Source organism: Patagioenas fasciata, chromosome 33 (genome assembly GCF_037038585.1).
Source record: "Patagioenas fasciata isolate bPatFas1 chromosome 33, bPatFas1.hap1, whole genome shotgun sequence".
In the NCBI taxonomy this organism is placed as follows: Eukaryota; Metazoa; Chordata; class Aves; order Columbiformes; family Columbidae; genus Patagioenas; species Patagioenas fasciata.
Genome location: NC_092552.1, coordinates 2,565,897 through 2,593,292, shown reverse-complemented (window position 1 = coordinate 2,593,292; position 27,396 = coordinate 2,565,897). Strand labels below are relative to the sequence as shown.

The window sequence follows — 27,396 nt, the reverse complement described above, 5'->3', positions numbered from 1 at the left end:
CAAAGATCAATGGGAGGGAGATGGTCTGGACTAGGAGGTGTCCAGGCCCTTCTCAGAGCGTACTGCTTTGTGAATAAAACAGCAGGAACCCCCTAAGATCCCCAGAATTGACGGGAGGGTGTCTACCAGGTGAATGGGGAGGATTGTCTCACGTTCAGCTCTCTGCCTTGTTTCTGCAGCTGGTGTCGGTGCTGAGGGAGCTGAGCTACCTGTCTGGCAGCCGGCTGGGAGCCATCCCACCCACGGCAGCAGAAATCTATTCCTCCAGGGAGTCATACCGGCAGCTGGCGGCCAACTTGGAGCTGATGGTGAACAGATACAACAAGGTCCTGAAGACAGTCCTGGAGGTCGAATACCCTCTCATACAGGAGCAGCTGTGGGATATTAACTTGAAGCTGAAGAAGGCAGAAGAAACACTCAACTGGAAGATGGAGGGTGAGCTAGCTCTGTGTTAGGGCAAAAGAGGCCGTACAGGATTTCACAGAATCCCAGACTGGTGAGGGCTGAAGAGACCTCTGGAGATCTCCCAGTCCAACCCCCCTGCTCACGCAGGGTCACAGAGCAGATCACACAGGTGGGTCCAGGCGGGTTTCAATGTCTCAGAGAAGGAGACTCCACACCCGCTCTGGGCAGCCTGGGCCAGGCTCTGGCACCTCCCAGCAAACAAGTTTCTGCTCATGTTCAGATGGAGCCTCCTGTGTTTCAGTCTGTGCCCGCTGCCCCTCACCCTGGTGCTGGGCACCACTGAACAGACTCTGGTCCATCCTCTGACAGCCGCCCTGAGATATTGATCCCATTGATCAGATCCCTCTCAGCTTCTCTTCTCCAGCTCAACAGCCCCAGCTCTCTCAGCCTTTCCTCAGAAGAAAAATGCTCTAGACCCCTCAGCATCTTGGTAGCCACCGCTGGGCTCTCCCCAGTAATTCCTTGTCCTTCTTAAACTGGGGTGCCCAGAACTGGACACACCACTCAGATGGGGCCTCACGAGTGCAGAGCAGAGGGGGAGGATTCACCTCCCTCGACCTGCTGGCCACGCTCCTACTCACGCAGCCCAGGTACCATCAACCTTCTTGGCCACAGGGCACATTGCTCATGGTTAACCTGCTCACTTGGGTCTCATCAGATTCCTCCCATGTCCCCAGCCTCCATCACCTGGTTCCCAGTGACAGTTCACAGCAGGGCAGGGGACTCTCCAGCAGAGCCAGCACTGGGGAGACAAAGGGCAGCCCCCAGCCTGCCTGCTCCTTCCCATCTTACCTTGATCTGCTTGGGCTGGGGACAGGATCCTGATCCCTTCAGCTTCCCTCTGGGCTTTTGGGGAAGAGAGGCTGCCCTGTAAGCAGTGATGCTGAGGAAACGGCAAGATTGGGGTTTGTGAGAGCTGGCAAGGCTGGGGTTGAAGAGTCTGCTCCCTGCCCGTGCCAGCCCAAGTGACCCACTGTGTGGTCATGTCCCTGTGTCCCCAAGGCACTGCTTTCTCCCTGAGTTGTGCAGGGACTGGGACCCCTTGGCCCAGCCATCTGGCTTGGGACAGACTTCTCCCGGTGGGGGCCAGGGCCACCTCGTTATCCTTTCCAGCCAGATGAAATACTGTGGTTAGTGGTGAGGTTTGTGCACCGTGACTTTGGGATGATTTAACCAGTGTTCTTGCTTGATCAGTTTTAACTGCAAAGCAGAATGGAGGAAGACAATTTGTTTCCTCTTGGTGAAAGCAAACTGCTCGCTGTTGGAATATATATTTCTGTCATCAGGCTTGTGGTATGAACAGGAACAAGTGTCCTCCCTTGGGAACTTGCAAAGCAGAATTCCTCATGCTGAAAAACTCTTTCTCCATTGCACACCAAAGATGAAGGGACTTTCCTGCAGATGAAGTTCCCTGAATCTAAATGCAGCCCTCGCTGGTACCTTGGGCTGTCACAGCCTGTGTTTGTGGGGCTGTGGGTCCCTGCTCTAGTGACAGTGGCAGGAACACTCAGCCTGTTGTCCTTGTTCTCTCTCTGGTAGCAGATTAAATCTGGGTACGGGAAAGGGGGAAGTGTCAGACGTCCCCACGGTGCTGGTGCTCCTGGCAGAAAACAGAGGCTGCAGCTGTACCATGGATTGTTGGGGTAGGAGGGAGCTAGAAGTGACTCTTTTGGTTGAGGTGGTAAGTCTCTTGTGTTAATGATGGGTGAGAAATACATGAAACCGTGGGGGAAAAGTCTTATGGAGAGTGCACAAGAGCTTGGCCATGCAGCTCTGAAAAAAAGTCGTCAATCATCTCATTTTTTACCAGGTGTCTGGGATCACATCTCCATGGTGATGGATGATGTCCATGACCTCGAGCAGAGGATACAGAAAGCCAAAAACAATGTTGAGGAGATCCAGACCATCGTGGGATCGTGGGCGTCGCCCATATTTGTGAGAAGAGATTGTAAAAGAGAATCGCTGCTGAGCCTGGAGGACTGTCAGGACCGCCTGGAACGGCGTTACAGCCTTGTCCGAGAGTCAGGGCAGAGGATTCATCTGCTGGTGAAGGTGAGGGGGGACCTTCTCCAGGGGTTTGTTGACTCTTCATAGGCTCTGGGTGTCTCTCCGCTCTGGTGAAAATGTCCAGAGCTGCTTCACCTTAAAATTAACTCCCTTAACTCATTTGAAAAACTTACCTGTTGTTGATGAAGGAATACTTTGATGGGTGAGCTGGTACAGCTGAGTGTGCGGGGCTGCTGACCAGGCACCGAGTTTGGAGCAGGAGTGGGAGCCGATGCAGCCCAGTCTGGCTCCCAGTCCTGGTTCTTGTGAAGCCACTAGAGGGGAGTCGTGCATCAGGCTTTGGGATCCTGCTCAGAGGAAAAACTCCTCCGAAATATTCACCTTAAAATGGAGAGGCAGCTGGCTGTGGCTGACCTTTCTGCTTTAGGCTTGTTGTTCCTCTGTGGGAGCAGGAGGTGACGCTGTCAGTCCAGGGAGAAGCTGAGTAACAAGAAAAAAGCTGCTGTCTGAACCCTGGGTTTTTTCCAGTGGCTTTGCCAGAGCTGAGAGTCCTCTTTGCAGAGCAGGAGAAAGCCCAAATCTCTGCGCCTCACCTGCCCAGAGGTTTTAGCGTGTCAGGGACAGCACCTTGGCTGGAAGGCAGATGGATTTTAGGTCCAGCCCACTCCTGAGGGTCACCATCTGGCCTTGGACTCTGGAGAGACTGGGCTGACCCTCTCTGGGACACTGAGCCCTTGTTGCTCACCTTACTTCACTGTCTGCACTCAGCCTTGGGCTTCTGACCCACTTCTGTACCCTCTGAACCCACGGCGAGGATTTTACTATGCCCACGTTGTCCTGCTGCTACAGCTGTGACAGGCTCAACCACCTCCAGCTACACCCAAAAGATGGGAACACTTCCTAAATTGACCGGAGAGAACATGGGGCTGTGGCCAAGGCAGAAGGGCTGGCACCGCTGCTCTGGTGGCTCACAGGGCAGGACCAACTGCAAAGCAGCATGAAGGTCCTGGGGAGGGAAAGGCACCGTGGCCCAAAATAGGATGTCCCCATGCCTCTGTCCTGCTGTGCTGGTCAAACCTGGAGGAACAGCAGCAAAGGGGCCAAGAGCTGGTCTGCTGTGTTTCCCTTGGGTGTTCAGGTCTTCTTTTGAGCAGGTGAGTCTTGAGGCTGCTGAGAGAAGAGCACAGAGAGTTTGGGTACGTGCACCCACAAGCACAGGCAGGACAGTGAGATGCTGGCTTGCATTGCCCTTTTGCACCAGGATGAGGCCTCTGGAGTAAAGGTTCAGTAGAACACCAGTGACAAGGGGGCATTGTCAAATACAAGGGCATGGGACGGTGAAGAGGGGGTGGTGCTTTCAAATGGGCATTCCCATAGTGTTCAGTCCTGTGAAGTTCCCCTTTCTCTTGTGTCAGCAAAATGTGGAGGTGAGTCTGCAAGGCACCAGAGCCCTGGCTTGCTCTGTTAACAGTTTAATCACTCAGCGTTGATGTGTAAAGTTGGGGAGCAGCAACTCTGGGTTGACTCAAGCCCAATTGGCAATGCCACTCTATCTTGAGGAGGCTGAGGCCAGACCTTCTTGCTCTCTGCAACTGTCTGAAAGGAGGTTGGAGCATGGAGGGGGTTGGTCTCTTCTCCCAAGTAGTAAGAGATAGGATGAGAGGAAGTGGCCTCAAGTTGCACCAAGGAAAGTTCAGATTGGATATTAGGAAAAAATAATTCACAGAGAGGATTGTGAAGCTTTGGAATAGGCTGCCCAGAGCAGTGGTGGAGTCACATCCCTGGAGGTGTTAACAAATGTACAGATGGGGTTCTTAGGGACATGGGTTAGTGGTGGAGTTAGGTTATGGTTGGATTCGATGATCTTGAGGGTCTCTTCCAACCAGAATGATTCTATGATCTCATGTGTGCCAAGCTGCCATGCCACTGGGAATGGCACCCTCTCCTGTGTCCCCAGAGATGAAATACAGCCAGCTTTGAACCCCTGGCAGCAGACTGCAAGCTGGACCTTACGTTTTTTTTGAGCCCGTGCCTGTGTTGAGAGCCCCTGGCAGGCTTAGGAGAAAGAGCCCTCAGAGGGCATAGCAAGGCCGGAACAGGATCACGGCAGAGCCTGGGAGGTGCAGGGGATGGATACCCAGGCTGGTCTTGTGGGTGTGGAAGAGGAGACGCAAGAAGGATGGGGCCATTCTGTGGCCTAGAAAACCGTGAATTTCCTGACTGTGAACTTGCCTGGAGGTAAGGGACGCAATAAGCTGAGAAGGGAGGCTGTAAGCCAACCCTTTGTCTTCTGATCCCAATCTTTAACTATTTTCACTTGGTTTATTTAAAAACCCTTTTCTGAATTTTAAAGTTCTCTTGTTTTGAGATGACCATTTGTAGGGCAGAGGTGTAAGCAGTCCACTTGGAAGGACTCATCCACCCAAGGTAACATTATACAGGCCACAAGGACTGAGGCTTCAGGCATTGGGATGAGCCTTTGGCCCAGGTCTGCAAAGCACCCTTGAGCCCTTTGGCCTCAGAGAAGAGGGAGGAGAAGGTTGCAGGGCTGCTAAGTCTCTCACGCACTCCATTTTTACCTTGTGATTATTTTGAGTTGCTTCAGATGACAAAGCAGCCCTTGACAGAAGGAGAAAATTGTGGCCATGCTACCAGCAGCAACATCCGTCTGTCTGGTTTCTCACCCCCCGCAGGGCTGGTACCTGTGTGCTCATTGCCATGAGTCCTCAGCTGTGGGCAGCTCTTGTAGGACAGACTCAGCCCCGCTGTATTTCAAAGTGTCGTCTTTTTCTTCCAGGAAAACCAGAGCCTCTTACTTGCAGACCCAGCATCTGACATCTGGAAGGCCTATGTGGATGACGTGGATGAGATAGTTCTGGATGGATTCTTCACTGCCATTGAGTGCTCACTCAAGTACCTCCTCGAAAACACAGGTAACTGCTGGTTCCTCAGCTCTGGCCGTGATACCATCTTCAGTCTCACCAAAAGGAAGTTTCTGTTTTGTGCTTTGACTTGTGGTGGTCTTTCTACTCTGCCTCTTGCATTGTCTACAGCAAGTGCTGGAGGAGCCTCCAGACTCAGAGGGTAACTCTGTCCCCTGGTCACTGGAGCAAAGCCTTGCTCGAGGGAAGGGACAGAGATGACTGTGCACCATTTGCTGGGATTTGTGAACAGACAAAATTGAGGCATCATTCCAAGTCTGTTCTTGGGCATCAGCCATCTCCTGACCTCCCATGCACAAAGCATCAAGGTGACACAACCTTTCGTTTGTGGAGAGTCTCAAGAGTTGGTTCTGTGGATGAAAGACATGAAAGAAAAACCTCCATCACTGAGGAGTGAGGAGAGGGGTCACCAAACCAGAGCTCCTGCCTAAGGCTGCCACGGAGGGTCACTCTGCTGAGAGCAGCTGTGTCCAGCTAAAGCACATCTTCAGAACGCTTCCCTCCTGGATGTGGAGGCACACTGAGCTGGAGAATTGCATCCAGTTCCTCACCATCTTGTTAAAAACAAGCACATAATTTCACATTTGTGAAACCAGTTGGTGTTTTATTTTTTCATGCCTTTCTCCACTAAATTAAAGAGCCTCTTGGTTCCTGTTGTTTTTCTCCTCTTTAAGTACTTATGCGCTGTAATTGTTCAGCTCTCAGACTCCCTTTTGATTAGCTGAAGAGCCTGGTCTCTTTAAGGCTTCCCTCCACAGCATTTTTCCGGTCCTTAAATCACTTGTGTCTCATCTGTTCTCCAGTATCTCCTGTGGGTACCAGAACACCAGCTGGTTTGGCAGCCTCCCCTCTGCGTTGTATGCAGACACAATGTCACTGGACCCAGCGAGTGGGTGTCCCACCTGCCTGGTGTCCCTGTGGGGCATGTGTGTGTCTTGTGGTGGGATGTTAGTGGTGGCTCTAGATCACTTTTCTCCCCTTCAAAAATAACCTGGCACCTCTGTTCTTCCCTACCAGATCCCAAGGCAGGGCTTCCTCCCCTGTTTGAGGTGCAGCTGGATTTGGTGATCCCAGATTTGATATTTCAACCCTCCTTGGACCCTGGCACAAACGATGGCTTCTACGACGTGGTGGAAGGTCTTCTCAACGACATCTACCGGATCTCATCGCTGGTGCCCAGGCTGGCTGAGCACAGCGGCTTCCTCCACTACCAGGTCCGTGGCTGTGGAGCTCCCTCACGCTGTGTGGCAGTGAGGAGGTGCCACGCTGCCCCCGCATCACTGCGAGCTCCTCTCCTCTTCTCTCCAGGCTGACATGGAGGACATGGCTGACCTGGCCGACATGCGCCATGAGCTGATGGGGCGTGTGCAGGCCGTGATGGCGGCCTGCTGTGATTACCGCAGTGCCTTCGACCACTACTCCTACCTGTACGGGGAGGACAGAAAGGAGTTCTTCCGCCAGTTCCTCCTCTACGGGCACATTCTCACTGCGGCAGAAATCGAGGCCCATGCAGAGAACGGGGTCCCTGAGTCACCTCCCACGCTGCAGCAGTTCCGAGAGCAGATTGACTCCTACGAGAAGATCTATGGGGAGGTGAATCGCATCGAGCCCATCAGCATTTTCCAGAGTTGGATGAAAGTTGATGCTCGGCCTTTCAAAGCGTCTCTGCTGAATGTGATTAAACGGTGGAGCTTGGTGTTCAAGCAGCATCTCATGGACCACGTCATGCACAGGTAGGAACCGTTCTACCTCTTCTTCCCAGAACCAAAGTGGGTTTCTCTTGTGTTGGCTGGGCTTTATCATTTCACACTGATAAGCAAAAGGCTAATACAGGAGCAAGAGGAGGGGGCACACACCCCCTGCCAGCTCCATCGCATCTCTGCTAACTTTCATCCCCTCGTCTCTGCTGGGAGCAGCTGGTCCAGCTGAGTGTGTAAAGTGCAAACAGTTCCACGAACTGGGTACCATCGACATCCTGCGAGCTGATGCTCCTACGACCTACTGCGTGGTGTTGGACAGGATGTCTGTTTGTCTGTTCATCCTGGTCCAACTAATCTAATCTCTTCTAGGGCTCTATGCTTATTTTGTTGAATTTGCCATCAGTAAAGCTGCATTAATGCCATGAGATACTTGCTCCGTTTCTAAATGCAGTGCTCTTTTGAGTGCACTCTTTGTAAAAAAAGTAATTTGGGTTGCCTGGCATGAGCAGTCATGGGGAGGCAGTTTCAAGGTTACAAAAAGGAGGAGCTTTGGATGTAAGTTTTGAATTAACATGTGTTCCCTGCTCTGAATAGCTGCTCAGCCGCCTGCTCTCTGCAGGATGATGTGTTAGGTGATTTATTTGAGTAGTAGCAGCTGAAGGATGCCACAGGGCTTGGATGCTTACGAAGAAATATTTACAGACATATGTACTAGTGAAGGCTGCTGCGTGTGGTGGCTGCTGTGATCTCTTGTGTTCTTTTCAGCACGATAATTCCTGTGCAAAGAGGTTTTTGCATAGGTTAGAACAGGCATTTAGGAGTTCTTATTAAGAGCTCCTGACTCAGCAGTTTAGTCTTTAATAGGTGAAGTGTTTAGGGCTATGTTCTGGTCCAGCAGCATCCACAGAATTTAAGCGGGCACTTCAAAAGTAAGCGTTTTGAGAAGGGAAGAATGGAAAGGACCAAAGATCCAGGAGCCCATCAAGCTCTGCTAACAGTGTCCAGCAGCTGGTGAGATCAAGAAGCAGGTAGGGAAACTTCCCCCAAATAGTCTCCTTGTCTCTAACCACTCATACCTGAGGACTTTGAGAGTCATGGGTTGTACCTTTGTATCTAAAGACCTGGATGGATTTTTTTTTCTCCCACAAATGTTCGGTTGCTTTTCTGAACCGCTGTGAATTTTTAACATCTGCATCCTTCTGCAGCAGAGACTTACCCTCTGAAATAAGGCAGCGTGCGAAGAAGAATCCCTGTTTGTTGTAGCTTTACAACCTACCAGGTTCATTTGTTGAATTCTTGTATTGGAAGAGATGACATGAAAACTGTCCTTTCAAATTCACTCTCTTCAGACCACAGACCCGAGCTCACAGGTCTCCCTTATAGAATCATAGGATAGAGTCATAGAATCTGTTTGGTTGGAAGAGACCATCAAGATCACAGAGTCCAACCATAACCTGACTCTGGCACTACCCCATGTCCCTGAGAACCTCATCTATATGTCTATCCAACCCCTCCAGGGATGGTGACTCCACCACTGCCCAGGGCAGCCTGTTCCAAGGCCCGACAGCCATTTCTGTGAATAATTTTTTTCCTAATACCCAATCTGAACCTCCCCTGGAGAAATTTGAGGCCATTTTATCTCATCACTTGCTACCTGAGAGAAGAGACCAACCCCCTCCATGCTCCAACCTCCTTTCAGACAGTTGCAGAGATCAGGTCTCCCCTCATCTCCTGTTCTCCAGGCTGAACAGCCCCAGCTCCCTCAGCTGCTCCTCGTAAGACTTGTGCTCCTCAAATGCCTTTTCTCCAACCTGTGAAGTCCCAACCCATTTATCCGTTCCTCACAGGAAGCTGTACCACATCTATGGATCCCTGTGAGCATGAACTGTGGTTCTGATGCCCTCAGCATGTTGCCATGTGATGGGCAGAGTTAGCCAGGCCTTTCCCTCTCCGTGCCAGTCCAGCTGCCTGGATGATTCCGGTAGGAACTGCTCTCATTTGGTGCTTTCCTGTTTTGTGTTCTACAGCTTGTCTGACCTGGACGAGTTCATAAAAACTGCTGACAAAGGTTTGAGCAAAAAGGTTGAAAAAGGCGATTATGATGGTTTGGTGGAGATCATGGGGCATCTCCTGGCCGTTAAGGAAAGGCACAGTGTCACCGATGCCATGTTCGAGCCCCTGAAGCAAACCGTCGAACTGCTGAAGACGTATGAGCAAGAGCTGCCGGAGGAAGTCTATAAGCAACTGGAGGTGGGTGAAAAGCTGCGGTGGACACGGCGGTTTGCCAAGTAGCCAGCGTCAAAGAGCATGAGCTTAAGAGCATTGCAGGAATATTTAAAGCCCCACTCCCTGTCATTAGAGGCCCTCAGTGGATAGTATTTTACTATTGTGGGATGTGCCTTAATAGCTCTAAATTTTGGAGTTATATTGAGATTTTTCTTTTAAAGCAGAGATTAAGCCTTTTGTTATGTATGAAAAACATAGAATTGCCTGCTCCAACTCTCAGCGATTACTCTTGAAAAAAATTAATGCATTTTCAAATACATCTGTTAATTAGTTTGAATTATAATTATTTTTAAATAAGCCAGTTCTTGGCAACTGTGGAGATGGGAAGGATAATGTTGGCAGAGGAGTCGCCTTCTCATAGGACTTCAGTCCTCCGCTAGGTCTATAACACCCAATCTGCTTGACCCAAAGGACATCACTGGGAGCACGTTATGAAAGTATTTCAGCACCTTTCCACATCTGGCCCTGATGAATCAATTTTTCTTTGGGGAATTCTTCTCATTTCTGGACAGGGGACCATGAGGTGAAGGTTGGAAAAGCCTGTGGGATGCCCAGCCAGCCTTGGGGAACTGGCAGCAGTCACCATGTTACGGTGGAGGAGCGTGTGGCTACGTACTGATGGATACCCCTTAGTCACGGGGCGTTGTGTGCAGAGGGCTCTGTGTAGGACACCAGGTTTAAGGCAGAGCTTTTTGGGGAGAAGTTCCTCCCTCTGCTGCAGGCTTGGATGGGACCTGAGCGGGGTTTAGCAATCCCCCAGTTTTCTGCTGGTGCAGCCGTGATCCACGGATGGTTGTATCACCAAATCTGACACGGGTAAGGGTCCTAAAGATAACTGGATTCCTACAGACACCCTGAAAAACAGAAGAGCTGCATTAAATGAATGTTTTGGCTGCTACAGCAGCTTCAGTTCAGCATAAAAAATGGTGCTATGGGGAACCCAGCTCTGCTGATTCCTCTGCCCAAGAGCTGCTTGCTTGGTGCCTGTTTGTGCGTGTAGATTTGAACAACTGATTTATTTTTCTGACAGAAGAAATGAGGTATGCAGGGCAGCCATTCAGATGGAGGAGATAACAAAACAGTTTCGTTCTTTCTGGCAAGTGACAGCAACACATAGTTGAATAATTCATTCACTGCTGTACACAGTAGGAAAACCAAAGTAAGTTCCTCCAGGTACCGCTCCCTCCATGGCCATGAAGATGGATGGGCTGGAGCTGATAGTTTGCATGAGAAGGACAAGGAAGCAGCTCCATGTGTGCCCTGCTATGGTCATGGATAGTGATTTCTACAGAGACTGGAACATGAAGTGCCAGAAAGAGACCCCTCAGGAGGGACTGGCCCTGCTCTGGCCGCCTCTGCTGCCTCCAGGTTATTTCGCTTCTTTGCATAGTGTTGGTGCATCTCCATTAGTCTTCTCAACTATGTGCACTGGGATGAAAAGAAGCCCAAAGTCTTTCCTGTAGGCTGGCACAGTACCTGGGGAAGTGGGAGAGCAAAGCTGTGGGGCTTGAGGACAGCAGAGCCCTGGCTGGTGTCACTGTCTGGGGTGAGGATTTGGCTCGAGAAGTCTAGTGAGAAGAGAAGAAATCAAATCTCTTTCTGAATAAAATCCCAGGTGCAAAGGGTGGATTGTTAGCAGTGCTGTGCACCAGCAGCTTGGATGCAGTCCTGAGAAAGAAACTGTCTTATTTAGTACTAATATTATACAGGCAGGCTGGAGGGATTTGCCCCAGAAAGCTCTGTAGAAGTCCTTCTGGCATAATATCTTCTGCTCTAAGAGCTGGCTGGAAATTTCCCAGGCTCTGTTTCTTAATTAGCTCTGGGAAGCCGGACGATCTGATGAACTTGCATCCTCAGCCCACCCTCCTGCCTCCAGCCAGCTCTGGGTCCCACTGGGCTCGGTGTCAGGAGAACTGTGCTCTCTCAACCACTGAGCCATCCTGGGAGCCCAGGATCTGGTCTGGGACCCTTCTTCTGAAGTTATTTAACATGTTTTTGCAATCAGAGCAGTCAGTTTTAAAGTCTCAGTCTTCATTCGTCTTCAAAATTGTGGATAACTGATAAGTTTTATCCCAAATTGTGTTTAGCTTTTGCATCACAACAAAACTTCCTTGCAGTTTTAGGCATGGAATCTGTTGCTTTTCCTGTTCTGTGATTGTCCGTAAACAGATCAGTCACATCTTATATCAAATAGCAAATACTGCCTACCGTCATTTAAATTTTGCTTGCAGGAGCTGCCAGAAAAATGGAACAATATAAAGAAGCTGGCGATAGCTGTGAAGCAGCGTGTGGCTCCTCTGCAGGCGAACGAAATGACAGTTGTGCGCAAGAGCTGTGCGGCGTTTGATGTTGAGCAACAGAGATTCAGAGAGCGATTTCGGAAAGAAGCACCATTCAGGTACAGTGAAATTATAACATCAGAGAAGCCCTGAGGAAGAAAAGCTTCATGGGATCATCTCGGAGTGTCCTGAGGATGTGTTCTTGAACCCTTGCATACATTTCCTACCTGCTCACGGTGTTGTATCTGTTATGCCCTGGGTGTTTTGTCCCTGCAAACACTGTAAGGTGTTAGCAAGAGATTCAATCTGGATGCTGAGTGCACAATATTGCTTAAAGGGGTTGTCAGCAGTGCCATGTGGCTGCACCATCAATGGGTACTATAGATGTATCATGTCTGCTTTGTGTCTCAGAGGCACCATTTGTTTTATGTTTTCTTTAGAAGTTGTTACAATATCACTTATGAAGAATAAACGTTTCTTTCTAGGTTTGACACCAAAAAGCCTTATCAACTGCTGGATACAAAGCACATTGAGATTAAACAAATGGAGTCAGCCATGACCTCGATTTATGAATCAGCTGGTCTGTTTGAAGTCATAGTGCCAGACTATAAACAACTGAAGCAGTGCCGAAAGGAGCTGTGTCTTCTCAAAGAGCTCTGGGATATGATCTCCCTTGTGGGCACTTGCCTTGATGACTGGCAGACCACCAAATGGGCGGATGTTAACGTGGAAAACATGGATCTGGAGTGTAAAAAGTTTGCAAGAGAGATTCGGAATTTGGATAAGGAGGTGAGGGCGTGGGATGCTTTCACTGGGCTGGACAGCAAGGTGAAGAACATGCTGACGGCCCTGAAAGCTGTGGCAGAACTTCAAAATCCCGCCATTAGGGAAAGGCACTGGAATCAGCTGATGCAGGTGACGGGTGTGAGGTTTGTGATGGACTCGGACACCACGCTGGCTGACCTCCTGAAGCTCAACCTCCATAACTTTGAGGATGAGGTTCGTGGCATTGTGGACAAAGCGGTACGAGAAATGAGTATGGAGAAAGTCCTGAAGGAGCTAAAAATGACTTGGAGCACCATGGAGTTTCAGTATGAGCCTCACCCCCGGACGAACATCCCGTTGCTGAAGTCAGACGAGGAACTCATAGAAACTTTAGAAGACAACCAGGTGCAGCTGCAGAATTTAATGACATCCAAATGTATTGCTTTCTTCTTGGAGGAAGTGTCCATATGGCAGAGGAAGCTGTCCACAACAGATTCCGTCATTTCTCTCTGGTTCGAAGTGCAGCGTACGCGGTCTCACTTGGAGAGCATATTCATAGGCTCAGAAGATATACGGGCACAGCTTCCTAAGGTATGAAATCCCAAATCCTATTTTTCCTGTGTGGAAAGCGTTGAAGAAGAGCCTCCATTACACAGAAGAAGGTTGTCTATATTGCCGTGTTCCCCCAAGCAGGACTGTTCTCTTGCTGCATTGCTTTCTTGGAGGCTCCCTTAATGCTACAGCAGTTTCCCCAGTGTTGCCCCAGGATGTTTTTGTACTGTTGGTTGTGCCTGAACCCTGCTGAGAAACTGTTTTTCCTCCCCTCCACCATTGCACAGCAGATGCAGAGTTCCTGGAGGCTGAGCAGGAGGCTGCTGGCTTCCTTCAGTGATACAGGCATGTTCCCTCTTTCCTTGGAGGGGAGAAGACGGAGATAATTACTCAGATGGTGCAAATTGTCAAATCAGAGCTGGACCAGGCAGCTTTGCAGTATCCGCTTCCCTGCCTCCAGTGCTGGTGCAGCAGGAGAGCAGCTCTTCTCCCACTTCAGCTTCAGAAAATTGAGCAGAGTTGTCATTGATGCCCTCCTCAGGGTTGTGACCTCCTCAGGGCTGTCTTTGAGTCCAGCTTCCAGTCTTATTCCCTATTCTCTTGATTATTTAGAAAATCTTCCAAGCTTGTTCCTGGCCGCGCTGGACCACTCGCAGCCCTGTGGAGGAACCTGCCTTTCACTCACGAGTGACCCACAGTTGGCTGTGTGACCCCCGTCCCTGTTCACGAGCAGCATCGCTGACAGCACCACTGTGGGACGAACACCCACGAGGGGATGTGCGCAGCCCATTGACCCCTGGACAACACACTGTTCTGTCTCCAACCCTGCACTCTGCTCTGCTTGGACTGTTCCTCCATCTGCTTCAGAGAGCACGCTGTGCTGAGTGTCCTGGGGGCAGTTTTTGGCCCCTCACACCAAGAAAGCCCTTGTGGTGCTGGAGCAAGTTGAGAGAAGGGAATGGAGCTGGTGAGGGGCTGGAGCACAAGTGTGATGGGAGCGGCTGAGGGACCTGGGGGATTCAGCTGGAGAACAGGAGCTGAGGGGAGACCTTCTGATCTCTGAACTGCCTGAAAGGAGCTTGGAGCCAGGGGGGGTCGGGCTCTGCTCCCCAGGAACAAGCGCCAGGAGCAGAGGAAATGGCCTCAAGTTGCGCCAGGGGAGGCTGAGGTTGGATCTGGGGAACAATTTCTTCCCCAAAGGGCTGTGGGGCATTGGAACAGGCTGCCCAGGGCAGTGCTGGAGTCACCAGCCCTGGAAGATGTATAGATGAGGAACATGGTTTAGTACTAGATTTAGGTTATGGTTGGACTCAGTGATCTCAATGGTCTCCTCCAGCTAAATGATTCTATGATTCTGGGCACACCTCGCTCACTGGGCAATATATACAGGTGCTGATAACCAGTGCCCTGAGGCTGTACCATGTGCCAGCAAGCTCTTAATATCCAGGAGCTATCTAATGTCATGTATGAAATTGCATCATGATTTACATTTGCATCCTGCTGGGCAGCTGTCTGCATCTCAGTAGCTGTCTGGCAGTGGTATGAACCATAGAACCATAGGATGTCCTGACTTGGAAGGACCCATCAGGATTGTCAAGTCCAACTCCTGTCCCTGCACAGGACACCCCACAATTCACCCCATGTGTCTGAGGACGTTGTCCAGTCTCTCCTTGAACACTGTCAGGTTGGGGCTGTGACCCCTCCCTGGGAGCCTGTTCAGTGTCCAGCACCTCTGGGTGAAGAACCTTTTCCTCATGTCCCACTGCCCTCCCTGGCACATCTTCTGCCGTTCCCTGGGCTCTGTCACTGTCACAGAGAAGAGCTCAGCCCTGCCCCTCCTGCTCCTGCTGAGGAACCTGCAGCCCCATGAGCTCTGCCCTCAGTCTCCTCTGCTCCAGCTGAGCAAACCCAGGGACTTCAGCCGCTCCTCATACGGTTTCCCCTCCGAACCCTTCACCAAGTTCATGTCCCTCCTCTGGACACTCCAGTAGCTTTATCTCCTTTTCTCCTGTGTCCCCAGCCCTGCACACAGTGAATGCTCCAGGTGAGGCCGCCCCAGCACAGAGCAGAGCGGGACAATCCCCTCCCTGCCCGGCTGGCCGTGCCGTGCTGGATGCACCAGGACACGGGGCCCTCTTGGCTCCAGGGACACAGGTGGCTCAGTCAGCAGCTTCTCTTCCGTAAAAGAAAGACTGAAGCTCAAAGTCTCTGTAGCTGAGCACCCTCAGGATGCATCCAGGGCTGGGGGGATGTGCTGACAGGCTGTGGGATGCTCACCTGGAGCTGGATCTGTGGCGTGAGTGTAGGGAGGGCTCAACCTTCCAGATGGAGCCTTGCTCCTGGGGCTGAACACAGGGTAGCGTGGAAGTGTTACCTGGACTGCTTGGAACACTTGTTCAGTGTCCCGCCTCACTTAGGAGGCCTGACCTGGGAAGAAGGGAGGAGCAGAGATGTTTTGAACATAGCTTGCTTTATTCTTCAGTGTTTAGCTCCAGAAATTCAGAGTCCCTGTTAGATATGGAGCATAATTGTTGATGTGGGCCTCCGGTGCTGACGTGGGGTTTCCGTACCCTCATTGAAGGCAAGGAAGGGCTCTCCTCTACAAGAGTCATCATACCCGTTTTGTGGATGGGTGTTGGGATTCCTGTGCTGTAGCAGGAGGGGAGGAGTGCACTCACATGAGGCTGGTAGCCTTTCCACGGTGTGGGAGCATCTCCTGCTGCTGCAGCCAGGGAAACTTGGTACTTCACCTGGACATGGGAGAGAGAGATTTATGAGGTTTTCCAAGGGGAATTAAATCCCATGAAAATGGTTGGTCCTAGACATTGCCTCCTGCATGGAGCACTTTATCCACAACCCCTTTGGGATACAGTGACAAGAAGGCAAGTGCCTGTTTGCAGACTAGTTTCAGGCAAGTCAGTGGAAGAGCCATTCTGGAATGGTGGAGGGGTCCCTGTCTGCACTGGACAGAAGGTTTTCCCCTCAACCCAAAGACAGCACCCAGAGGATGGAGACCTTTAGCACAAAATCCATGTTTTACCATGAACATGTTTGTGTTGCTTTTTAGGACTCCAAACGCTTTGAAGGGATTGATGTGGACTTTAAAGAACTGGCCTATGAAACTCAGAAAACCCCAAATGTGGTTGAGGCCACCAATAAACCAGGTCTGTCCCAACAACTGGAGGACATTCAGAGTAGGTAGGTACAACTTCAGTCCCAGGATTTTGTCAGAGACTGGGATCAGCTCTAATAAGTTGGTTTAACCTGTGCTCCAAGGCTTTCCTTCTGGACTGTGCGTTCTTTGCATTCACACATTGAGTCTTTTTATTCATGATCCATCACCCTGAAGCCCCCAAGGTGGATTCTGGCTTTGCGTATGTGCAAACTCTTATCTTGAATATTGATTTGCACACATACAAAGCTAGGCACTCAGTTGGTTTTAATAACATGTGGCCTCACTGCCACCCCAAATTTGGTGTCTTAAATATCTATTTAGCAGTCCAAGCAGGGATATCTGCAGCAGAGCTGATCCCATGTGCTTTAATTAACAAAATTATCTTTGTGTGTGTACCCTTCACAGATGGTATAACTAAACTCCCTGAGAAAGACCTTAATGTCCAGAGATGGATACAGTTCTCACCTAACATATGAGCTACTCTACCTGGAACACACCTAACAAGTTAACGTGAGAGCTGTTGTGTCAGTAATAACTATCCATTTAAAATAGAGATCTAATTTTACTTCCTAAACAGATAAGGCCCGTGTTCCCCACAGAGGACTAACTGCATGTTATTTATGAACTTTGAAAGCTCAGCAGCAGTTTAACATGTAAACACTGAGAGATTCATTTTAGAACGGAGCAAACAAGTTTCTTTTCAGGCTTCACAAGCACAAAAAGCTGAGTAGGTTTGAATCAGACTTTAAAATGTGCTCATTAGAATAAAAGCAGTTTTGGAAACTTTCATCCTAGTGTGAAATCACCTGTGGCAGTTGAGAGCTTGTCTAAAACAGTAAGTCAGACTGCAAAGCCTTTCTAGCCTCTTCTTCCACCTGTGTTTCTGCTTTTTGGTGAGGATTCTCTGACTCTTTGTCTGTTTGACCCTTGGGAGTGGAGAGAGATCTATGAGTTACTATGTGCTTTGTTATCTATTTGGAAAATGCTGTAAAGGACCAGCCTGCAGGCTCAGCTCATGTCTGGCATTTCCCCATGGGAGGGGAGAATCTGCTCGATAACCCAAACTGTAGCACGACACATTAAAGGATATTCACCCGCCTGTCCTGGGCTCTATTTTTCTGCTCTTCTCCCCAGGTTGTCCCTGTGTGAGAAGGCTTTGGCTGAATATTTGGACATGAAAAGATTGGCCTTTCCCAGATTTTACTTTGTTTCTTCAGCAGATTTATTGGATATTCTTTCCAATGGCACCACCCCACAGCTGGTAAGCCTTGCACTATGTCACCTTCACGTTTTCCAGCTGTCAGTAATGTCAGGGTGGAAGATGCTGTCTAGGGACTCAGCTGTAGCTTATCCTTTCTTGAGTGCCTTTTCTCCCACCCTCACTTGGATTAACAATAACTCTTTCACTGCTGGCCTTCATCTGTCGTCTCTGAAAGGCAATGCGCACACTGTATGTTGTCCCGTCTGTCCCTGGTGATGCTTGCAGATGGTTCTGAAAGCACTGCACAGAGCAGAGCTATGTTCTTGATACCATAAAAACAGTGGGTTTGTTTCTGCTGGGATACAGTGAGGTTGGGGGAAACCATTTCGTGAGGATCTCAGCCAAAACTTGTTGCTGAGCTTGGTTCCCCAAGCTGGGATGCCAGCAAACAGCATCTGTTGTTGAAAGAGCCACAGACCGATCATTCAAATGTGACAGTGTTGACAACCGAGGGCTTGGAGACGTCTCTGTTTTTAGGCAGAGGAGACATCTGCTAGTCAGCCACTTCTTCCTTCCCCCATGCAAAGGTCTTTGGGATGGCCTGTTCACAGGGGAAGAGCAGAACACAGCCTGGAAGAGGTAAGACAGCTGGTGGTCAGACAGTGGCTGTGGCCAAGGCAGGACTTCCTTGGGTTGCCACCCACCCCTGCACAGCTCTGCTTGGCCTTGTTTGGGACGCATCTTTTATTCAGAGGTTGGTGCATAAAACCAGTCAAAACGTTCACAGCAAAAGGCGAGTGTTGGATGATGAACAAAGTCCTAATTCTGTCTTTTGGTAGCGAGTATTTTCACTTTCTTCAGGCTTTCCACCATTTTCAGTATTGATGTGAGCACAGGAATGGAGCAGGTTTGCATGTGTATTTGGAAATGCTGTTGTTTACCTCTAACCTTTAACGCTGCTTCTATCTGTGTCTGCTGCTGGGTGATTTCAGCCCACAGAGTATCATAAATACATAGTTGATTGATATTTAAAATGAAGAGGAAAAAAAAAACACAGGAAGCAAAGATACTGTGTTGAAATGCTCTGTTGAGTAAGAAGAAATTCCTGGTGTTTTCTGTTATTCAAAAGTATTTGCAGTAAAATCAAAGTAAATGTCAAGCAGTATCATACATAGATACACTCTCAGCCTTCCCAATGTAGTTTCAAAGTCTGATGATTCCTAAAGGAGGATTAAATACACAATGACATTATCCTCGTGAACTGGGTGCTGAACTTGTGCAGATTCAGGTGCGTTCGGGCTCTGGCAGCAGGATCGCAGCAAGTGCTGGGGTTGTGTCCGAACCCTCCAGACTGGACAGGGTCTGGGAAGGGGCAGCTGGGGATTTGTGACCAGAAGCTTCTACATGTAAGAAAAAGTTTCTACGGTTTACTTACGGTTTGAAAAGAGATAAGCTTATGGCCTCAAGATACGCTTAATGGCCTCAAGTTGTGCCAGGGGAGGTTCAGATTGGATATTGTAAAAAAATTCTTCCCAGAAAGGGCTGTGGGGCATGGGAACAGGCTGCCCAGGGCAGTGCTGGAGTCACCGTCCCTGGAGGGGTTTAAAAGACATTTAGACGAGGTTCTTAGGGACATGGATTAGTGCCAGAGCTAGGGTATGGCTGGACTTGATCCTGAGGGTTTCTTCCACCCAAAATGATTCTGTGATCTGGGGGGATGCTGAGTGCCCTGTGCTTCTCAGAGTCACTTAGCACCTCCCAGGGTTTGGCCCTGCTTGTATGTGTGTGAGAAGCTGCGTCCACTTGCAGCACAGCTCATGAGAGGGAGGGTTGTAGTTCTTTGTGAGTCAGTGAGTCAGAATTAGATGGACAAATCCACCTCCACCCTTCCTTCTCTGAAAGCATCAGAGCATTGGGCATCTCACGCAGAATCCCAGAATGTCAGGGTTGGAAGGGCCCTGGAAAGCTCATCCAGTCCAATCCCCCCATGGAGCAGGAACACCCAGCTGAGGTTCCACAGGAAGGGGTCCAGGCGGGTTTGAATGGCTGCAGAGAAGGAGACTCCACAACCTCCCTGGGCAGCCTGGGCCAGGCTCTGACACCCTCACCATGAAGAAGTTTCTTCTCAAATTTAAGTGAAACCTCCTGTGTTCCAGTTTGAACCCATTCCCCCTTGTCCTATCACTGGTTGTCACCGAGAAGAGCCTGGCTCCATTCTCCTGACACTCCCCCTTTATATATCTGTAAACATGAATGAGTCCCCCCTCAGTCTCCTCTTCTCCAGCTCCAGAGCCCCAGCTCCCTCAGCCTTTCCTCACACGGGAGATGCTCCACTCCCTCCAGCATCTTGGTGGCTGCGCTGGACTCTCTCCAGCAGTTCCCTGTCCTTCTGGAACTGAGGGGCCACAACTGGACACAATATTCCAGGTGTGGTCTCCCCAGGGCAGAGCAGAGGGGCAGGAGAACCTCTCTGACCTACTGACCACCCCCTTCTAACCCACCCCAGGTACCATTGGCCTTCCTGGCCACAAGGGCCCAGTGCTGGCTCATGGTCACCCTGCTGTCCCCAGGACCCCCAGGTCCCTTTCCCTCATTTCTCATCTCCCCTATGGGAGTTTTTCTACCTCTCTGCTGTAATTGAGAGAGGCAGCTCCTGTCTGGGACTGCTTTGGGAGCTTCCCCTTTCTGTGGGGACGTCAATCCTAGGAGAATCTCACCTTCATTGGCGTGGGGCGCGCAGTGATGCAGTTGTGTGTTACGCAGTGGTCTGGAAGAAGTGCTGGTGACCTGCTCAGCTCCCAGCAGGCAGATGCTGATGTTGAGAGCCCACAGCATCTCCCTGTTGGCTTTGCAGACTCAGATGGAGGTGAACAGGAAAGAACTGAATTATTCTTTTCCTTCTGGAAGAGTGCTTTTGGTGAACATGGTTGTTCTATAGGAGGTCTGGGCTGTTTATCATAGGTCTTAGGCAGAAATAAAGATCTTTCTTCTCCATGAAAGAGAATTTAGGATATTTCACTAGCACAAAATCAGTTTCTAGTAGTGGAAAAACAGGAAAGTTCATAGTGAAGAAAACTCCACGTTGTGCTGAGAATAGGATGAGGTGGAGAAATGGCTACAGACTTCTCATCACTACATGTAGGGAAATTTGGGGTAGGAGTCATGAGGTGTTTCAATGTTTTCTATGCTTTTGCTCTGTATGGAAGATTTCCCAATGGAGAAACATGATTTATTAAGGCATGTCTGTTTTCTAAATTCCGTAGAAATAGGTGGAAGTATTACAAGAGACAGCAAGAGGCTTTTGTTGGCAGTATGTTGGCCACATTTGAGAAGATGTGGTGCTACCTAAATATCCAAGATATTTTGTTAACATGATTTTGCTTGTGACATGTATAGTGATCTTCATTCCGCTCGTCCTATCTCGGTTGCTTTATTTACACAACCCGTTTTGCAGGTGCAACGTCATCTTTCCAAACTCTTTGACAGCTTGGCCAGGATGAAATTCCAGCTGGACTCTGAGCAAAAGCCAACCAAGGTTGGCCTGGGAATGTACAGTAGAGAGGAGGAGTACGTCAGCTTCAGCGAGCCCTGTGACTGCAGTGGGCAGGTGAGAGGGAAGTCCTTGTCTATCAAAACTGTCCGGTGGAGTCTGCTCCCCTGCCCCTCGTGTGAGATCCCTTGCCAAGACGTCATAGAGCTTCACTGCTCTCCCTTGGTGCATGAGAAAAGCTGGAAGAGGTGGTGATTTAGTACCTCCTGACACCACAACCTTTCGTGTCACTCTGGATAGGTCCTCACTAAGGGGGGACGTGGATGTCGCAGTCCACTGTGAGAGAAAGAGCTGTGCCATTTTTCTGACTAGGTTTTTAATTTGATTTTTTCTAAGACCTTTTGAAGGTTAGTCTTAAAGCTTGCTACAAATATCCTCGGTGAGGGAGGGGATGCAGACTGAAAAGAGACTAAGCTATTCCATAGTACCTCTGCACGGGTGTGTTTGGCAGGAGAAGGCCTTTTACCTGTTTCTCAAGTCTTCATTATTTCATACCACGAGTGAAAGTATGAAATGTAAGAATCAAGCTACTGCTCAGCTTATCTATCCTGGTAGTTTCACCTTTCTGCATGGTCTATTACAGGAAGCTAAAGTACGTACTACCGGCTACTGAGCTCCCCAGCAATGGAGCTTGCTGCGTTCAGTCTGTCTTCTTGTTGAGGGCTTTGCCTGTGAAATATGAAATTCAGCAGGAATTGTGTTCCCAAGTTTGGCAGCATCTTTCTTCTGCTGCTGGCAGACTGCCCACATCCCACCAGGGATTCTGTCATGGCCTGGAGGTGGAACACACCTGACCAAATTATTCATTGACGGAGTTCATTTTGGTTCCTCCTGTAGCTAGAGTTCAAGAAAAAAATCTGTCTTCTGTTCTTGGTGTCTGGAAGTAGATGCTAATCCTACAGTACCAGAATTAGCCAAATCTACCCAGTCTGAAGGAGGCTGTGAGGTTTGGTTAACTCATAGAATGTCCTGAGCTGGAAGGGACCCACCAGGATCATGGAGTCCAAGTCCTGTCCCTGCAGTGACAACCCCACAGGTCACCCCGTGTGTCTGAGGACGTTGTCCAGTCTCTCCTTGAACACTGTCAGGTTGGGGCTGTGACACCTCCCTGGGAGCCTGTTCAGTGTCCAGCACCTCTGGGTGAAGAACCTTTCCCTCATGTCCAGTCTAAAGAGAACTGAGATGCTTGCCTCATTTCCTATCTTCACTAATTACCAAAGGCACTTAAGAAGAGCAAATGTGTTACTGGGATTTAATCTCTTTTCCAGGTTGAAGTCTGGCTCAGTCATGTACTAGACAGCATGAGGGCTACTGTGAGAGATGAGATGACAGAAGCCGTCATGGCTTATGAGGAAAAACCAAGGGAACAATGGCTCTTTGACTATCCTGCCCAGGTATCTGCCACTGCTTCTTATCACCACTCAGGCTGGCTCGTGGAAAGGTAGCTCTTGGGTTCCCCATCAGTCCTGCCCTTCCCTTCTTTCAGCAGCTGTGGACAGGCATGTTTCTGGCCTCCACCTTGCTATCCAGGAGAGAGGGAGGATGAGTTGTCCTTTATCCTGGCGGTCTCCTGATGGAGTTTTCAGGCTGAGCTCCATGCTCTGGTTGGGGCTCTTGGTTGGGTGACAGAGCCCAGGGGCTTGGGCAGTGCAGTCTGTACAGCCAGAGCAGTGAGAGGTGCAGCAGGAAGGCAAAGTGGTGAGGCCTGATAAGAGTGAAGAGCCCCTCAGATGCACCTCTGACAACCTCGTGGTCTCCAACTCTTCCTCCTCTGCTGTGTCAGGCATGTGAAAGGTGCTGATTTACTTATAACTAGCTGCTAAATGTGTCTATCACTGATATGGTGTTTTAAATGAATGTCATGGAGCAGATCCTTGTTGTACTGTCTGCTGTGACTACTGTATGAAAAAATACTTAATTTCATGTCACGGATGTTTCATCCTTGATCTCCCTGTGGATCCGACACTCTTGAACATAAGGAAGCTTTGGTATTTTCCCTGATACTGAACCAGCCTATTTCCCTAGGTGGCGCTTTGCTGCACCCAGATCTGGTGGACAACCGAGGTTGGGATTGCCTTTGCCAGGGTGGAGGAAGGCTACGAGAATGCGATGAAGGAATATCACAAGAAGCAAGTGACCCAGCTGAACACCCTCGTTACCATGCTGATCGGGCAGCTCTCCAAGGGCGACAGACAGAAAATCATGACCATTTGCACCATCGACGTGCATGCTCGGGATGTGGTGGCAAAGATGATAGCACAGAAGGTTGGTGTTGGCAGTTCAGCACAGTTCTGTGGGTGCTGGAGAGGGGGCTTCAGGGGGCCCAACCACTGGCCATTCAGATCACTGCCGGTCTCAGTGGGAGACGTATGACTAAATTTATTTCTACAATGTTTGTAGTAAGTGTGCAGAAAGCCCCTGTAAGCCTGCAGAGCTGTGCTGTGTCATGGCCCTGCAACACCAACTTGTAGTTGCTGCAGATTCACCCCAGGAGTGAGAGCGCGGCACTGCGTCCTGGTGCCAAGACATGTGCTGGTGGATGATGGTGGTGTGTTGGGAGGCTGCTGGACTCAGTCTCAGTTTTGACTTTAGAAAGTAAGAAAAAGCATTCAAGCTTTGTTCTTTGTAGCGTCCTTTGTCTGGTGTGGGGCCACAGGGACTTATGTGGGACTCCCTTCTCCTGCAACACCTCTCCCACACTACTCCCCTGTCCCTGACACCATGCCAAGTGTTTAGCCTTGCAGGTGGGTGGGAAGATGCCCTGAATGTATTGGGTTGTGGCTCTTCCCTCGTCTGTGTCATCTCAGAGGCAGCCAGGCTGCTCACAGGGTTTCTGTCTTCAAGGCTCAGCTGGGCTCAGTGGTGCCTCGGTCCAGCCTGGGGTGAAGTGATGCATCTGGACCTGCCTGCTGGTTGTGCAGAGAGCGCTGGCCATGCCTGTCTTTGTCCACCTGTCCCCAGTCTGTTTCCTTGGTGCTGTCTGCAACCTCTTCCTTGTCTAGATGGCCTCTGCTCCTTCTCTCACTCTGGTTGCGTTATGAGACCTTCTTCATGACTTGCTGCTTCTTAAATCTATTCAGGAGTCTTTTTGTAAGGCTCTTTCTCTTGGCCATTAATTTTTTCCTCTCCCACCAATGTGGTCACTAATTTGGTTCCTCCCCTTTACTGATGGGAGATGGGGAGGTGACATTTCTCACCGCATTGCAAGGAGGCGGCCTTCCTCACCACACCTGCCTTGCAGTGAGGACCAGTCATCCCCCATGAAAATTTTATAGCAGTCGCTATTTTGGCCCCCGAGCTGCATGTGTCTGGCATCCCCGGCCTTCCTGTGATGGTGTTTGTGGGTGTGTTGCAGGTGGACCATGCCCAGGCCTTCATTTGGCTGTCACAGCTCCGGCACAGATGGTCAGATGAGGAACGGCACTGCTTTGCCAACATCTGTGACGCCCAGTTCCTGTACTCCTATGAATACCTTGGCAATACCCCTCGGCTTGTGATCACTCCGCTGACCGACAGGTAAGTCCCTGGGACACAATGTCACAGCTGGGCTTTGCCACACAGGTAGAGAGAGAGATGCCAACCAAAGATGGATTTAGTTCAGACACCTGTATCCCTCTTGTTCTGTCTCCATGTCCCAGCACTCCAGTGGTCGAGCTCTAACTCTTATCTGGTTTTTGGTGGTACCCTCTGGGGAATTTGTACATCAGATCCCTGGGTGGGATTCAGCTCACACATTAAAACACTTGTGGGTGTCTTCCTGTGCACAAGATGTCCACAGTCCATAAAGCTGGTGAGTCTAGAGAGCTTTCATCCCATCTTGAAGCAGACATCTACCTGGTTGCCTCAGTGGGGACACCTAGGGTTACTTGAGATACTCTGTGTTGTCCCACCTGGCTTCCAGCTGCCAATCCAGAAGTGTAAAAGTCTCCTATGGACCCCTTGTCATATCTCTCCACCCTATGTGACATTTCAGCAACCAAGAGCATCTCAGGTGGCTCTAGTCACCTGTGTTAGTCAGCTGCGTCAAGCCCCCAGGTATCATCAGGTTTTGTTGGCTATATTGACTACACCTCTGTGGCTTATACAGGTAGTATAGATACTCACATGTGGACACCACCCCAGTGTCCATCATCAACATGATGGAGAAACTTTGGGACTTGCTGCAGCTTTGAGTTGGGTTCACTCATAGGCCACCTGAGCAGGTTTCTGTCAGTGACAGGTCTTCCAGAAAAGCTGTCCTTTTCTCATACTGCCTGAGATGTGCCCAATATCCATGAGTTGTATGAGGATCCAGAGAGAACACAAGCTGGACATGAAGAGGTTTGGGCAGACCTTGGTGGAAGATGAGTATCTCTTGGAGAAAACAGCTGAGCAGAGGTGGTAATTAATGCCAAGGCGGCTTTCAGCTCAGACATGACCCCTGCTCACGTACAGCTTTTCAGAGGAGAGGCTCTGCTGAGTGCAATGCTCTAGTGCTATTGCCCTGCAGCCCACAGTTGACCTATTGGACATATTTCCTTTTTTCATTCATCATTCACTGTGACAGATGTTACATCACCCTGACCCAGTCACTGCACCTGACCATGAGCGGAGCACCTGCAGGCCCTGCGGGCACTGGCAAGACGGAGACTACGAAAGATTTGGGGCGAGCCCTGGGCATCATGGTGTACGTGTTTAACTGCTCCGAGCAGATGGACTACAAGGTATGGCTCCCACCTCGGCTGCAGTGCGGTCACATGGGGCTGGGGATGCTCAGGGCCCGAGCAAACCTGAAGGATGAGAGTAATCCAATGGTACCTGGGGTGCATTAGGAGAGGTATGACCAGCAGGTCAAGGGAGGTTGTTCCTTCTGCTCTGCTCTGCCCTGGTGATGCCACATCTGGAGTTGTGTCCAGTTCTGGGCTCCCCAGTTTAAGAAGGAATAACTGCACAGAGTCCAGCAGTGGGCTACAAAGATGCTGAGGGGTCTGGAGCTTCTTTCTTGTGAGGAGAGACTGAGAGAGCTGGAGCTGTTGAGCTGGAGAAGAGAAGCTGAGAGGGATCTGATCAATGGGATCAATATCTCAGGGTGGGTGTCAGAGGATGGACCAGACTCTGTTCAGTGGTGCCCAACGCCAGGGTGAGGGACAACGGGCACAGACTGAAACACAGGAGGCTCCATCTGAACATGAGCAGAAACTTGTTTGCTGGGAGGTGCCAGAGCCTGGCCCAGGCTGCCCAGAGCGGGTGTGGAGTCTCCTTCTCTGAGACATTGAAACCCGCCTGGACCCACCTGTGTGATCTGCTCTGTGACCCTGCGTGAGCAGGGCTTGGACTGGGGGATCTGCAGAGGGCCCTTCAGCCCCACCAGGCTGGGATTCTGTGATCACCTCTCTCCAAATCCCTGCTACACTCCTTTAAGCTGAATGCCTTTTCCTTCTCCTCCCGTTCCTTCTCTAAGATTTGCACAAGGTTCTTCAGGAGGCAGAGACCCGAACTATCTTCTCTGCCTCATTATGCATTTCCCTTCCTTTCTGGAGTTAGATTTCATGTGTAATTCTTCAAAAATGTTGGTCTGTTCAGTTGAGACCAAGGCTGTGCTGATAGTTGGACCCTGGTCGTTTCTTCTCGGCGTGCTCGCGACCTGGCAGCCCCTGGCACGGGGAGGGACCTGTCCTGGTTTTCTCAGGATCCTCTCCCAGAATAAACCCAAAACATAGTGAACCTTCAGCCGCTACAGAGCACTGAATCATTAGGCTGAGTCTTGCTCTCTGCCAGTCTGGCACGGTACAGTGACTTTGGTAGCCTCGGACCATATTTCATTTAGCTTATGGGCTCTCCCAGGAAACGGGACCATCAGTAATTCAGCACAAGTGACCTTTAAATGAAACTGGTGCACAGATATATCGAGAAAGTGCAATTAGCAGATAAAGTGGCAAGCTGCGCAGAGCTATAAATATTATAATTGAGTTGTGCCTGCTGTTTCCATGCACTTTTCTAAATACCCACAATAGACTGTAAATTGCTATAAATAAACAGGCTGGGAAATAAAATCAATTTTTTGCTGGAGTTGATTCCATTTATGATTTCACTCTTGTAATCTTTGTTTTTGTTTTGTTTTTCCAGTCGTGTGGGAATATTTACAAAGGCCTTTCCCAGACGGGAGCCTGGGGCTGTTTTGATGAATTTAACAGGATCTCAGTTGAGGTCCTTTCTGTGGTTGCTGTACAGGTGAGTGGAGAAACACTCATAAATAAATACAAACAGAGCAGAGCCATTCTGCAGTCTTTGGAGCAAGGGTAAAAATGGCAATTGCATATTGCCGGTTTCAGTTCTGTGTATAGGCAGGTGTGGGATTAGATCTCAAGATTAATCACATGAATATCACGGCACTGCCAAGATGTCGCAGTTACGTGCTGCAAAGATATTTGTCGCTTTTCTTGCCCCAGTTACAGCATTTGTGCCAAGACAATTCTTTGTAGCATCTTTTCCCAG

General features: G+C 49.8%; 1 protein-coding gene across 1 annotated transcript; it reads left to right on the top strand.

Moving 5' to 3' along the window:
* The first annotated feature begins 182 nt into the window (after positions 1-182).
* LOC136115828 (dynein axonemal heavy chain 9-like) lies at positions 183-27,204 on the top strand. Its single transcript, XM_071800777.1, has 16 exons — positions 183-435; positions 2,276-2,517; positions 2,560-2,566; positions 6,432-6,628; positions 6,723-7,147; positions 9,142-9,364; positions 11,632-11,798; positions 12,165-13,035; positions 16,064-16,194; positions 17,306-17,432; positions 20,827-20,979; positions 22,191-22,316; positions 22,948-23,187; positions 24,278-24,438; positions 25,469-25,625; positions 27,028-27,204. Exons 1-16 carry the CDS (start codon positions 306-308, stop codon positions 27,202-27,204), a joined length of 3,534 nt encoding a protein of 1,177 aa, XP_071656878.1. The 5' UTR covers positions 183-305.
* The last annotated feature ends 192 nt before the right edge of the window (positions 27,205-27,396 follow it).

What these genes read in the sequence shown, in the direction of transcription:
- LOC136115828 (XM_071800777.1), top strand. Translation starts at nt 306, where the DNA reads ATGGTGAACAGATACAACAAGGTCCTGAAGACAGTCCTGGAGGTCGAA. An exon ending in TCTTTGACTATCCTGCCCAG is followed by an intron (nt 22,317 to 22,947) that starts GTATCTGCCACT and finishes CTATTTCCCTAG; the next exon opens with GTGGCGCTTTGCTGCACCCA. An exon ending in ATCACTCCGCTGACCGACAG is followed by an intron (nt 24,439 to 25,468) that starts GTAAGTCCCTGG and finishes TCACTGTGACAG; the next exon opens with ATGTTACATCACCCTGACCC.